General features: G+C 41.6%; 1 protein-coding gene across 5 annotated transcripts in view; it reads left to right on the top strand.

The window, feature by feature from the left end:
• The first annotated feature begins 639 nt into the window (after window positions 1–639).
• Window positions 640–14978, top strand: part of LOC139694042 (protein FAM184A-like) — a 392188-nt gene continuing 377849 nt past the window's right edge. The window contains exon 1 of one of the 5 annotated variants that reach the window (XM_071592452.1): window positions 640–1501. In XM_071592452.1, the coding sequence (XP_071448553.1) occupies window positions 1367–1501 (135 nt within the window). In that variant the 5' untranslated portion in view covers window positions 640–1366. The remainder of the gene's footprint in view (window positions 1502–14978) is intronic. The other 4 variants (XM_071592450.1, XM_071592448.1, XM_071592449.1 and 1 more) reach the window with 4 other exon arrangements.

Raw genomic sequence — 14978 nt, forward strand, 5'->3', positions numbered from 1 at the left:
AAAAAAATCTACCCCGACCACTGGCCATTTTGCTCCCGGAGTGGGGAAAGAGGAAGAAGGGGACGAGAGGAATTAGAGAGAGAGAGAGAGGGAGGAAGGGAGAGATTGACTGCGGAAAGTTGGGGAAAGGGGGGGGGGGCTCGGAAATCGGGGGGGGGGGTTTGCACGCGGTGGAAGCCGGAGTGGAGGAAAAGGGCGGGAGGCGGATAGATAGACACGGAGAGCGCGGCGCTTGGGGAGCGAAGGTCGAGGAAATCTCGAGGAGAGTTTCCTGAGTTGATGGTGAGGGGGTAAGAGGGGAAACTGGTGTGTTCGGGGTGGGTGGAGTGAGACAGGAGACGGCGAGGAACAAAAGAAGACGGAGGAGGTGGAGTAGATAAGGGGGGAGCGAGGGTGTTTTCGTCAACGGCGAGCTCCCTAGTCAACGACGAGGAGATCGGCGGCAAGGAAAGGGAGCTGCAGATAGAGAAACAGAGATGAGGTGGGGATGTCTTAGAAACACGCTAGTTGGCACGCGAGTCGGTTGACAGGAGGAGGAAGAGTTAGGGGGGTGGAGGTGCGGGGGAGGCATAGGAAGTTGTGTAGGGAGATAGAGAGGGAGAGAGATATTTTGTTCGGGGGCGTTGGGAAAGTCCGGGGATCCTTGAGGTGGGACGAGAATGCGCTCGGCCCCCGCTCGGGGGCGGGAGAAGGAATGAAGGGGAGAGAGAGCAAGAGGGAAAAGGGTTGAGGAACGGCGAGAAATAAGACGGAGAGAGAGAGAGGAGAGATAGAGAGGGGATAAGGAAAGCGCGGGTGGAGAGGTGGAGAGTGAGCGATTGTGATTGTGTGTGTGTGTGTGTGTGCGGGTATGTGTGTGTAGTGGGAAGAGATAGAGAGAGAGGGAGAGAGGGCGGGAGAAAGATGGGGGACTGGATCCGTCGCTTCCTTTCCATCCGTTTCCTTTAACCTTCTCGGGGCGTGTTTTCGTCACGTGCGCGCCCTCGACCCTAGACGCGCAGGAGAGAGAGAGAGAGGGAAAGGAATACGAGGGAAGTCTGACGGAGGGATCGGCGGCACCACTCGGCGCGCGCGCTTGGGGGAGGTGGTGTGGTGGAGTGGTCGCAAATCGGGCTATTCGAGTTCTCGAGAGTGTGACCGGCCATGGTTGTGACTGCCGGGGTGGCGCGGCCCCTCGTGTGATGACCCGCGAGTCCCCCGCGGACTCCGGGAGGGAGGGCGTCCGTCCCGGGGAGAGCCCCCAGACTCCGCGGGTAGGTGGCGGCGCCGGTGGTTTTGGTAGTGCTTGTGGTGCCGTTGCCGGCGGGAGCGGAGGGGGGTCGAGCGGTTGCGTCCCGCGGTGGTGGTGGTCGTCTTGAGTCCGGCCATGGCCTCCAACTTCCCCGACTTCTCCCAGTTGGGCGGAGACTCGTACGAGTACGCGGGCGGAGGGGCCAAGATACCGGACAACACGCCGGAGTTACTCTATAAGATGTGCAAGAAGATAGCACAGCTCACCAAGGTAAAGTTCATCACAGTGGATTAACCCAGGCTATCGGCCTTAGTAATTCTGAAACAAATGGGGTAACTCCTTTGACTGTGAATGAGATATTCATTTGTGGCCATAGAAGTTTCCTACAGGAGTGGCGGTTCCCCCAAAGTGGTCTATCGGACTAGGGATGGTTTTCAATGGACCCGGTTACTACATATTATTGTCCATTTAACCTCGAACTAAACCGAAAAATTTAAGCGTATCGCACGCATAAAAATTATGCGTTATTTAGACCTGCATGCACCATACCTCCCTTATTTTCTTTCAAAATTCCTATTCCCTTCCTCCCTCTGCTTCATTTTCCCAGCATTCTACCCTCTATTACCATCTTCATCATTCCATTACCTCTCATTAACTACTGGTGCTGCCTTCTTCGGATTTTTCCTAACAATATTCTCTCTTCATACCATACTGAGGATTTCGTTTGCTTTTTATTCTCTCCGATTAATTCATTACCATTTTTATCTGAAACTCACTTCTCAAAAGTCTCAAATTAAACTTTATCTTCTTTACTCAACGATTATGTGGTAATCATAATAATGAAATAACGACTGGGAAGATATTCATATTGTCAAAAACAATTCTTTTCTGAAACTAAAGCCATTCCCTACGAGTAAACACCGCACTAGTTGCTGATTTTCATTATTTATTCTGAGACTCATTCCCAATTACAACCGACTCATTATTTATATAATTAATATGTCAAACAAGGAAAACCCCTTTATATGAAACGAAGTCTTCAAAAATAAATTTCAGTTCAAATGATGATGCTGGCACACGACTCGTAAAGAATACCCGGTGACATGAATGTTAAGCCAGAATGAGATATTTTTTGCCAGGGGATTTCAAGAAAATTAAATGGATTTTTATGAAGAAAGAAAAGATCAATGCTCGGGGGGCAGAGGGTTTACCACTGGGGTGAAAGCCAAAAACTGAGCGGCTGGTCGCTTTGTAAAGGAAAGTATCGGTTTAGGCGGGGAAACGAGAACAGCTGTGCGAGTGAATCCGTGGAGAGCACCCTTTCAGACTACGAAATGACAGAAGTTTAAGACAACCATATGATATCGGGGTTTCATATATATGAGAAGATATTATGAATAATTGATCAGGTTTTATTTCTTACTCATCCTTCATCCTAAATAAGAAATCATGAATATTTTTAAAGGGAAATAATCTTCGGTTTCCGATAGTTTGGGAACGCCAGAAGACAGTTCGCAAGAGGCAGAACACGAAGAAGCAGGACGGTTATGCTACTGTTTCAGGTGCGCTCCCTTGTTGCTATGGTCCACTTTATTTAGCATATTTTGGTTAATCATGGAAATATAGGTGTATGTTTGAGAGTGAGAGAGAGGAGGATGGAAATTCGGCGTATGATTCATGGAGGTTGACTCGTAACTTGTCAATGCGTCACCTTAGCTTATGTGTTATCATCGAGGGATGAAAAGTTTTGCAGCACCCATTCATCCGTAGTACGTTAAAAATTTTTACAAAGTGTTTACATAGTTTTTAAGCACTCTGAGATTTTTATAAATTTTGTAAACGTGCTGTATTTTGGACTAGTTCTGAGGCGCAAATTTCTATGACTATGCGATTGCGGCATTTCTTTCCCTGCAAATTAATCAATTTAATTTTAAACGAAGGCGGGTAGGTGATGTTATGTTAACATTATTACAATTTTAACATGGTTGCACACTTGCTATTACCTTTTTTGTGAACGACACGTATTCCTGCTTCATTAATCCATAATTCTTCTCCTAGTGGGTCTGCACTGCCATGAAAGTGTGTATAAAATCTCAATTCATAAGTAAACTAACAAAGTAAGACCGACATTTGTCCTCGTCGATTGATTGAGGGCACTTTTTATTACAAACAGAGTAAGTTCCATCAAAATGACATATACTTGAAATTTCGATTCCACCTCCATAATCGATTCTTAGGGAACGGAGAGAGATGGTGTCTACAGTTTTGACGTCTCATTCGAAGAAAAGTTTTCCGCAAACGAAACGCTCTTCTTGCGACAGCCATGTCTAATTAAGGACCAGAATACCACGTGAAATTCGTCATTCTCGGGTAATTGACCCGAATCTTCGGCATGATAATGCGGCTCGATGTTTAGTCACCGTTCAACGATGACTATCGAGTTGGGAATTCATTCGTATCAAATGAACGGAAAGATAAGTATAATGAAAAAACATTGGACCTCAATAAGCGTTCAATTTAAAATACTTTTATCGTCTTTCATTCTATGATATTCATCACTTGGCAACTGAACCATACAATTAAACGTATCTTTTGGGTATAGAAATGCACTGAGATGCACTTACGCCTTTCTTTGAAAATTCCACGTCGGAAGAGGTCAATGAAACTAAGAACCTTTCGGATTCTGTGAAATAATTTCGGACTTGCAAACTTACCTCATGGACGACAAACAACAGAAGGGCATGATTTCAACCCTTCAATTGGGCAATAAATTGGATATTGAAGAATTGTATATTCAAAAAACAAAGTTTCTCCAATAAACTTGCACGAGTACATTAAAAACCTATTTACTTAAAGCGCAGACTCTGTTCTATTGATTTTGGTAATTATAGACATTGAAATATGTAAAATTTCGCTATCATCTTGAGTTAGAGAGCGCTAGAAGTATTAAAACGCACTCCAATTCAAAAATGAAGATTGCATCGTGACATTAATTCCACGAGAAATTCACCGCCACGAGAATCTTCGTGCAAAGTTCATGTAGTGACTGACTTTGTGACAGTTACTATACGCTAGAAATTAATAAAAATAAGCGAATATGAGGATTTAATTGTTTTTAGAATAACTTAATTCATTGCGTAAATTACTATCCCCCATTCAATTATTATTGGATACACGAATAGTACTAATCCTTTCAGATTTAAGAGCTGCTTCAAAGTCTAAAAAATATTTTCGGAATTATCCGCGATTTTAGATCACTGCTTTCAATTGCAAATGAAAATTGTTTCTTCATTTTTTTAACTCCATAGTTCGGAAGATACATCCAAGATCACGATGTTATTGTGAACTTAAATATAAATCTATCTAAAATTTATTTGGGTGCATAAAACTCACATGCATCTACGTGGACATTTAGAATGTCACTTACTTACTCTAAATGATCGATCAAATTCTAATGCACGTATGTTCACGCTTATTGCAATACCTAAGGCATTGTTATAAGCTTAATTGCTTTATTAAGATATTCGCGCAAATTATATATGATTTTGCGTACCTAAAAACTAACTTCAGACAGTAAATATCTCATAAATTGTACAGAAATGAAAGTTAAACTTTAATACGTTTCACATAAAAAAATCAATGACTTTCAAACAAACTTCTCCAATATTGCGGAAATCCAGATTATATGATTTGTGGGAAACCAGCGGAACTCGTAGGTAAAACAGGAGTTAGAGTATACGATAAAATGAAACCCATTACATGATGGCAATAAGTCCAGGTTCCGGTTTCGTTTGAAGGTAGTACATTGATAATAATTTTAACATGTTCCTCATTGCCAAGGAATTCAACTTCGCCTCTTTTCCCACCTGCAGAGATGATTCATGATTTTTATGACGCTTTTATGGTTGTTGGAAACTTTTCGAACATTAAACTTGTATTCCTCAATGTCAAAGTTAGATGGTAACTTTCTAACTTTCCAAGTCTTGTTTCGGAACAAAATTTTAACAGATCACTGTCGTTTTAATGGAATTTCGACTTTTCATGGCCGATAACCTGCCAAAACATATGTCAGAAATTAAATTGAAGGATGGATAATTAGAAGCGGTCCTTTTTAACTCAGCGGTGAAACTTTACATCGAAATTTAGTCTCAGGAAATGTCATGCAATATACGGAATAGAAATGAAAATTAATTTCCATTTTTTTTAAATGTCCTTGAATAAAAAAAATCCAAATTACTATGATGGACGACAAGTTAAATATTTAATAAATTCATATAGGTACAAGTTCACACGTAAGCGCATGCACAATTAATAATCTAGAGTCACGTGGGTTTTATGTATTATTTCTCCATTGGCTCTTTAAACAGTTTTTAATGGTAATAATTTATCTATATTTGTCGTTAAAAATACTTTTTAACGATAAAATTAAATTAGGGAAGAATTTTTGGCACGCCTTATGGCTTAGTTACCGATTTTACGGAGTACAACGTCTTTATCGGAAAATAATGACCCCTAATGGTGAGGGTTAGCTAACTTTTTGGGCAACTCGACCTAAGTCCTATCACACCGCAATATCAAGTACATAATTCTGTTCCTTGACTCCATAACATTCATATTTGATGCAGGATTAGGGCTCGTGGGTCACACACGATGAATGTGAAAGTCGGATTAGGAAAACCTCCCACAAACAAAGAGTTCTAAGATTCTCTTGAGAGTAGACCCGACTGCCAATTACGAGAGAGCACAGTACACTAGCCACGTTCTCTTAGCAGCACTTGTTAATTGTCTTGACGAATTAAATTTTCCTGACCGCGGATTCAATGTCTCGGTGCGAGGCAACAGTTATCACAGCTTCCTTCTGAATGACACACATAAATAAAGACATGATATATTCGTTTGGAGAGATATGAGTTTCCTTCACATTGTTCAAAAAATGTCACCCATTAACTGTTTCACGTCCCAAAAGTAAAATGATCAGATAATTCATTCAAGCTGGGGATTATATTGAAACAAATTTGTAACACAGCATAATTGATACATTTTTATTAACAACTAATTGAACTTTTTCAGTGAATCTTTAGCATATGAAATGAATCAGAGCAAATAAAAATGGGATAATTTAACTTGAGAATAGCTAAATGAGTTGATACCACATGAGAAGATATTACGTTCGTGGCGTTCTGGTCATTAGTGTCCCCAGAGTTTGGATTGCAGTGTAATCCTTTTGTTATCACATATTTACTCTATATGAAGAATAAAAAAAGATCCGAAACCGCAAAGAATTGCTCAAGAAAACGACATTTTCATGACACCACTGGTTACGACGAGTATGACCATAATTATTTGGTGAAAATATTATTGGAAATACTAGCAGATATAACACTGGAAGTATCTCGATATAAATCTCAGAGTCATATTTCATATGTCCATGCAACAATAACACGGACCCTTCGCAAAAAGCTGCACTTTCTACTACTGAAGTACTACAACTGCAAAGGTACTATTCCGAACCAATCGTTTTCTGAAAAGTAGACGTGAAAGTTTTGGAACAAGTTTCTTCCATATATGATCTTGCACAAGTTAACGACCAAGAATTGGATATTGACTCATACTCGTACTTTTGATTAACGGGTACTAGACGATGATAATATTCTTCTAAACCCGTCGCGTACTGTAACACATTCAATCGCGAAAAAATATAGTGATTCAGGTAAACGCCAAAAAATATTATACTTGGCAATGTTATCCGCAAACTTAAGGCCTGGTCGTTTTAGTTTTAGACCGAAAGCTACTTTAAAAACCTAAGCACACCTTGCATGAGAATTGAAACACCTACGGCCAAAAACCTCGCGACCCCTCACTCGTCATTTGGAACGTTAAATTGTCGCACCGCCGAGACACGGGGTGTACTTAACTCGGTAACTCCTTCCGCTCACGTCGCTCGAAAACTTCCAAACCCGTAGTCACCGCGATGTTTATCTCCCAGCGCTGGGGAAGGGAGGGATTTGGGATGAGGGGAGGGAAATGGGGATATTGGAGCTGGTGTGGAGTCCACACGAAGCCCGCGTCCCGTGTCCTTCCGCCCGTACCTTTCCCCCTCACTCTTTCTCTCTCTCCCCCTCTCTCTCGCTCTCACGCACACTCTCTACAATCCACTCTGCCTCCTACCAATGGATCCGCTCTAATCAATCAGCACCGATAGATTCCCGAGCGACGTCAGCACTTTTAGCACGGAGGCGACCGATTCCGCGTGGAGTGAAATTCGGCGGGCAAGAAACACAAACGACGCGAGGGGGGGGGGGATGGAAGGGAGAAACGAAGGGAGGAAATCGGTGGTGCGGTCACCTGCCCTCGTCGGGAATCGTTTATTTATGCGAATGCTGTGTTATCCCCTCGGACCTCTCCATTTCAGACGGGCTACACCCCACCCTGGTCCACTCTTCCCACCCCCTCTCGCCCTCACCTCTAACGCACCAACCTCTCCCCACCACCCTCCCTTTCCCACCTCCGCCACGCACGCGCGTAAATAAATGAACACTGTTTTGCTTTGGAGTGGTTGTTGCGTATTGCTCTCTGCGGTGAGCATGTTTTGGCCACCATTTACACTGCCCGAAACGGAAAAAGTCAATTTTGACCGGATCCGTCCTCGTGTGTATTCCATCAGAGCTAGAACGTTTGTGCTATTTAATGTCGGCAATTATGTTGAGGTGAACAGTGAACATTCTGTATGTGGTCAAGTGCTGCCAAATTCTACGTATGAATATAAATTACCGTGCATAAAAACTCTAATTATGATCAGCAGAAAGGCTTTCAGAGATAAGCATAACTAGAAAAGAAAAGTAGCCCAATTATAGTATGTACTCCTGAAATTCTGCTTAGCCCTTCTATAGTTCTTTCGGATGTGCTCTCTCGCTTTCGTTTATATAAGGCTAGTGTTACAAATAGTTTATTATAATTTTATGGCTACAGTAAGATAAGCTAAGGGATCTACATCTGCATGGTAGCCTAGTAGTCAAAGTGCTGAGCTATTGGCCGGAGGGCCCAGGTTCGATTCTGGGTGAAGCTCCTGGATATCCTCATCTTTAACCAGGCTATAGTACGACTTTTTTTTTGGTGCTCGATCTATCTGGGAAACCATATGCGGTGCTTGGATAAAGGAAAGGAGATCGACCCCCACTCTGATGTATGAATATCACGCGCCGCTAGCTTAGTGCGCGAGGTAATCTCTACCCTCGCCCAGCAAACCTACCTTCAGGTCGATAACCGTGGGTTTTTTAATATAAAACAATTATGGTTAATTTTAAACATTGCAATTTATTATTCCTGTCACCGTACTGTTAAATTTATTCTATTCAAATCGTGCAAATGTGGCATAACGTGAGGAGGTGATGTTTTTTAATTAAGAGAGTGTGACCAATGTGAGCAAACAAAACTTGGACTTCAAAGGATTTATTCTGATGCCGGAGATTGAATTCCTTTCTTATCAAGAGGATGGAATCATCAAAGATATTATTACGAGAAACAAATATATAAAGTAAAACCAGTACCGTTAAGGCTAAAATATCCGTTTTAAGTTTTATTTCAATCATTTGGAACTTTAGAGCCCAAGTTCATAGATACGTGTGGTCCGAAAATTACGGTCTGCTCTAATCAGCTTTGGCTTTAATTCATTTATCCACTCACCGGTAATTCCCGAGTTACGGGAATCGGTAAGACGAATTAAAATTAAAAATTCTTATTTAGAGAACAGTGGACGTGCAGATCCATTTCGCAAATTTGCGTGGTATGCAAGATCATTCATCCTCACTCGCTGTTCAATATCTTAGGATTTTACTACCGATGCTCCACGTGATTACTTACGATAAAACCTAAACAATTTGAAAAAAATACTTCATTGCAAAAATATTTCATGAGCCAGCTCGTAAAATTATTCTGAAGGTATCTTTTTCAATCATCCCGCACGATAAGAACCATTTTTCTGGTCTTCTTAACTAACACTTTAGTTTCGACACCTGCCAATTCCTGCGGTCTTTGACCTCACCACTCATCTTCCTTCTCTTTCCTTAACCCTCTCTTTCTCCTCCTCATTATCCTCTCCTTACACCCTTTCTTTCTTATTCCTTCGCCCTTTCTTCCTCTTTTCCTCCAGCTAATTCCGGGGAAAAAAATTACGTTTTATGCGTTCTTATTATTTTTTTCCTTTCCGCGCGGCAGTTGAAAAATGGGGAGGAAAGCCGGCGAGGCAATTGACTGAGTTATTCATGGAGTGTCATCTGGCTAGGTGACCCTCTTTTGGAAGACTGGAACAAATGTAGACAGATAGAAGGCTTGGCGGGGATGGTGAGGGGAAACGGGTAGGGAGGAAGGGAGGGAGAAAGGGGATGAAGGGTGCGAGGAGGCAGGGAGAGAGGGATGCAGGATGTGGGGAGAGTAAGAGAAGGTAGGATAGGGGTTCGGAAGGACCCGGGGGGGATAAGGGAGGAGGACAAGAAGGCAGGGGTTTGGTAAAACGGAATGAGACAAGGGATAAGGGGAGAGAGAGAGAGAGAGATTTAGGCGTGGGGGGGGAAAGAGAGAGATACGGGTGGGAGAGAGAGTGGTATACAGGAAGAGGTGGATGAGAGTGACAGGGAAGGGATTGGCGGAGAAGTAGAAGAAACCCACTGGCCACGGAAACGGGAGAATAATTAATGTGAAAGGAAGAGAATTAGGAGGAAGAGGATGAGATGGACGGTTGAAAGAGAGATAGAGAGAGAGGGAGATAAATTTACAGTCACGTGCTCGGAAGGAATAATTTTGGAAAAAAATGATAACAATGACACACGTTCTAGGCCTTATTAACCTCTTCCTGAAACGGTGCCAATCTCTCGTGTGAGCCCGCTACCTTAGCGCTCGACCTCCCTCTCCTCGCCCCTTCCCTTCTCCCCTTCCTCTCTCTTTCTCCTCCCGACAGTCCTTTCAGCGAGAGTTGGCATCTGGCGTGCCAATTTAATTTGTACTGGCAGTCGCTCCGTTAGGCGGAATTGATTTTGATCGATGCCCGACGGAAGAGAAACTCTACTGCGCTGACTCTGGTTAACAAACGAAGTGTATTTCCACGCCCGTGATTTCCCACGCACTATTTTTGCTTCAAGTCAGGTGATTTACTGACTGAAACGGGGAAGGGAATTAGGATTTAGATTCTGAAAGCTTTTGGCCGACTAAATTTCGGTTGCAGGGGAAATGTGCTGGAAAAATGAACTCATTGTCACTTGCATCGGAATATTTCTCTATGCACAATTAAGTTTTCAAGTATTGTTTCAAGTAATTCGCAATAATTCGCAAGCAGTCACATCACGACAGAGTTAACTCTTATTTTCTTAAAGTAAATATTTACTTACATTTACAAAGAATGGTTTTTATTTTGAAGCCTTGAGCCAGACACTCGGGGTACGTTTCTTTGCTAACTGCAATGGTGCCACTGAATGTAATCAAATCAATTTAAAAAATGAATTTGGCACCTAACAGCAATTTGGGGCTTTAATGAGAAAATCAAGAAATATTTTTCAATATTCAGTGAAAGTGTAATATGTGAAATGAAATCCATATTAGGGATAAAATTGATTCCAATTTTAATTTCTATACGCGAACGCATGATAAAATTGGTAACATGAAAGGAAAAAACTTTTACTCATCCATCTACATATTCATATAGCCATCGTTTAAATTATTACTTATTGGTTAAAGAAATTCCCTCGAATCAATTTCCTCACTGGATTAGGGAATTTGGTTGCGACAAAAAATTTAAATTGCTCGACTACAGTTTCACAATTTGATGAGAGAACATTAAGTAAAATGACAGGCGAAGACGAACATGGGGAAAATTGAATAGATATTCCAAACTTCGTAGCAGACGCCAGTCAAATATACCAAGGGAATGAAGACCATCATTAGTCCGTGAATTTGAAGGTTAACTGACAGTGGCCTTCCGTATTACCCTTCTCAGTATTAATTCCTGCAACGTATTTCTTGCATCCATATTTATCTTATTCTCATGTTCATCTACAGTTGTTTCTCGTTAGGTACGTCCCTCGATTACCTTCTCCAATTAAATTCATATTGATTTCATTGCTGTGGGTGTGGTGATACAGTTGGTAAACAAGCAACGGGTTGTCGGCCGGAGTATCCGAGATCGAATCTCGGTGACGCTTGTGTGGTTTTTCAAGCACCAGATCTTCCTGGGAAATCGCACGCAGCACAGAGGAAGGAATGCCTCCCTCTCCACCCTGATGTCAAAATTTCACGCGCGCCGTTGGGCTTAGTATTAGGTGAACTCTAGCCTCGACCATCAAACCAAATTTCGGGTTGATTACTATGTTCCAAAATTCCATGATAACCAACAAAAACTCCACTGGCTCTCCTTATCACGTCTGATGCTTCGTATTGCCTTTTTCATGCTATAACCTCCTCGTCTCTCAATTTATCTGTTTATTTAACCTTCAAAATAAAGCATTAGAATTCGAGGGTCCTTATTCTCCTCCGGTCCATCTCTCCAACGATCCGTGGCTCTTAGGTACCAATAGAGTGCCTCTCTCCACGCAAAAGCTTTCCCACACTGTTTCCTGGCATGAAAATATATCTTCTTCGTGCATGGCAGTAACCTCTTCGTCATGAGAGCTCTCTGAGCTCGAGCCATTCTGTTCTTGATGCCCGTCAAGCTCCTTCAATCCCATGCTACGCCGCTCGTCTTACGTGGTTGAAAGATTTCAATTGCTATTCGCTTCACAAAGCTTGGGCTTAGTAGCACTTTAGTACATCCTTCCTATTAATCTTCTTGATATCATCTGGAAATGGTTGAAATATTGTGCTCGAAGATACTTTTGAGTATGCTCAAAAAATTGCCATGTCAACTACGATAAGGGAGAATCATAATATATTTCCAAAGAAACTGCGGGAGATGCCGCAACAGTAACTTTTAACGGAGTCATCCGCTAATGTGCATTTCAATGCAACAATTTCAGAGTGTAAAAATCATTCGCCTTGACTGGGATTCGAACCCAGATCCCTCAATATCCGGTCGAGTGCTTTAGCCACTTAAGCTACCGAGGCGTCCTCTTAAACTCTGAAGTTTTTCCCTTGCAAGTTATTTTGAATGGATTGGTGGAAGACTTGTCTCCTAGCCTAACCTTTTCTTTCTTTTTAACTACTCATTTCCTCCCGTTTATTGTTCGTAGCGTGGTGATGCTGTATGGGTGATGATTTATCGAAATATTTGGGATTCGCATTCTTAAACTTAACCATAACATCCTCGCTGGTTAGACTTCGTTTAGCATATGCTACAAGTACATATATGGGATCCTCACGAAGTTGGATTAATTGCCGAATTGGATCGCGTGCAGCGTAGAGGAGCTGAATTTGAAAAGGTAATTATGATAAACTTAGTAGCGCATCCAAAATATTAGAGGAGCTAGGCTGGGAATCACTCAAGGAACGAAGGTTTAAGTTAAATATTTTCTTATGCATAAATTGGAAGGATGTCTCTTTATCAGTGATTTTGAAAATGTATTATTAGCCTCATCGTACTGCTAAGGTAGGAGAGATCATGTCAATAAAATTAAAGTGTAGAACAGATAGATTTAGGATGCCATTTTTTCCTTAAACGATAAGGAACCAAAATAGTGTTGCCCGACCGCGGTTGGGACATATTCGGGTCAAAATTAGTTTGGTGCGTGTTCACCCCCTGCCACACACCCTAGCCGTGGCTTAGAGGATACTAATATTAAAAAAACACAAGAAACATAAGAAAAATAAGCCGCAGCCTTCTTAAGCATACCTATTTTCAATTATTACCGGCTCAACTTTGTGGAAATTTTGTGGAAGGACAGTGGAAAGATACATTGTATTCTTCATTTAATATACTCATATTCATTTAGCTTCATGGTGATCACAATATATAGTCGCACAATTTTTGGTGAACGATTGAGATCCCGAGGATGAGACGGATGGAGAAGGGGGGGCTCAAACGGGGTTCGCGGGTGAGGACACACGAGAGTAACATGAGGGAGTGAAACGGAGGGAGTGCAAATGTGAAGCGATGGAAGGAGATGAAATGAGAGACGGACGCAAGAGTTTTTTGAAGCACACAAAGTAGGACGTGTTTTCCCAAAACAAATGTCTAAGCCGTTCAGAAGTTACAAGCGCTTTATTTTATTCGTTGAGCAAATGCACTCACTCTCCCCTCATATCCCTTCCCTTCCACCCGCCCTTCTCCCACCGCCGCCAACCCTCCGGTTCGCAGAATCGGATTGTTTCGTAACCAGGGTCGGAGGATCAATGTCGTTCAATGGTGCGAAACCGATCCCATTTTAATGGTTTCCTTTTTTTAAATCGGTAATTTATACCGGCGCGCCTGATGTGGTTCTTGAACTTTGTCCTTCTTGCCCTTTAAATAAATTAAAAATATTATAAATAAATGTAATGTCCGAGGACGTCGACCCCGAGGTAAAGTGTTGATAAGGATCAGAAATCATTGGCCAATGAAATCGATGGCTGAATCGTGTCCGTGACAGCGATTGCTTCGAACACCATTATCCAGCCTCTACCTTTCGCAAAAAAGAATCGGGCCAATTCACATTTTCAGGAACAGTCTTGATATTGCCGATGCTTATTCTCCCCTCTTCCGTACTTGTCTTCGATTAGATGCCCATCGAACAAGAGCTCCGGCTGATTTCCCATCTCAAAGAATCAGAATAATTTCAAAACTCATTTCCTTCACAGAAATTTAGCAACATACGTTAAAAAAAATCACACTGCTATCTACTTTTGGGATGCGACACGCTGCATGAGTTCTTAAAAGCTATTTCTATGCCCCGTATTCATCACATCCACTTAAGCAATCGTTAACGAGTACATTTGTCCATAAACAAGTAAGCTGGATTCTTTTCACTTAAGAACGATTGCGGTTAATTAAAATAGCATCATCACTTGAAAAACTTGATATTAGTTCTTTAAAGCATTGAGGGCATCATCAGCCCACTGGAGATAACCAGCTAAACCGTAACACCTAGTTATGAAACTCAAATGATGCAGTCAAATTATTGATGCGACTTGTATCATTTGTCTGTTATTTTTTTTTTTGGCTCACGAAACTCGCAGAGTTGACATGATATTTAGTCTCATTAAAAGTTTTTGTTTTGTTATTCAAACCGAGGTAGGTGAGCGTTTAGACGGTGAACAACTTTGTTTGTATGAATCCGGAGATGAAAGCTTGTTTTATTTTCGAAGGTCTTAACATTCCAATTTGCGCTAGAAATAAATTCACTCGTGTTTATCTTCCCACATTCGAGGCCTCACTGTTAAAGCAGAACGCCGAAAGCTTAGCACAGGTACGTACAGTGTTTGCCAACGTTATGGTTTAGAAATTAATTTAAGATTCGAATGAAACTAAATACGTTCATACGAAAGCTTATGTCTATGCAAAATCATAGATGTACGAGGAGTTTTCATCAAAACCATGGCAAAAAAAGAAAATAATTAGTACTCAAAGAAGCTTAGATGTGATTTCAATCCAAAAAAATAAACCAAACTTAGTTTTCCTTTGGTGATAAACCCCACCCTTCATATAGAATAGCGTGATGCCAAAGTTAACTCATTCTAGAGAAAATACATAATAGCAAGAACTTATATTTTCCCTCTCTTAATCGAATCCTTTTCTCGTCCATCTTCCCTGTAAACGGTACATGTCCCTTATCCCTTGTCCTCTGCACAC

The sequence above is a fragment of the Hetaerina americana genome, unplaced genomic scaffold, assembly GCF_022747635.1.
Source record: "Hetaerina americana unplaced genomic scaffold, ioHetAmer1.1.p SCAF_5, whole genome shotgun sequence".
NCBI classification, from domain to species: Eukaryota; Metazoa; Arthropoda; class Insecta; order Odonata; family Calopterygidae; genus Hetaerina; species Hetaerina americana.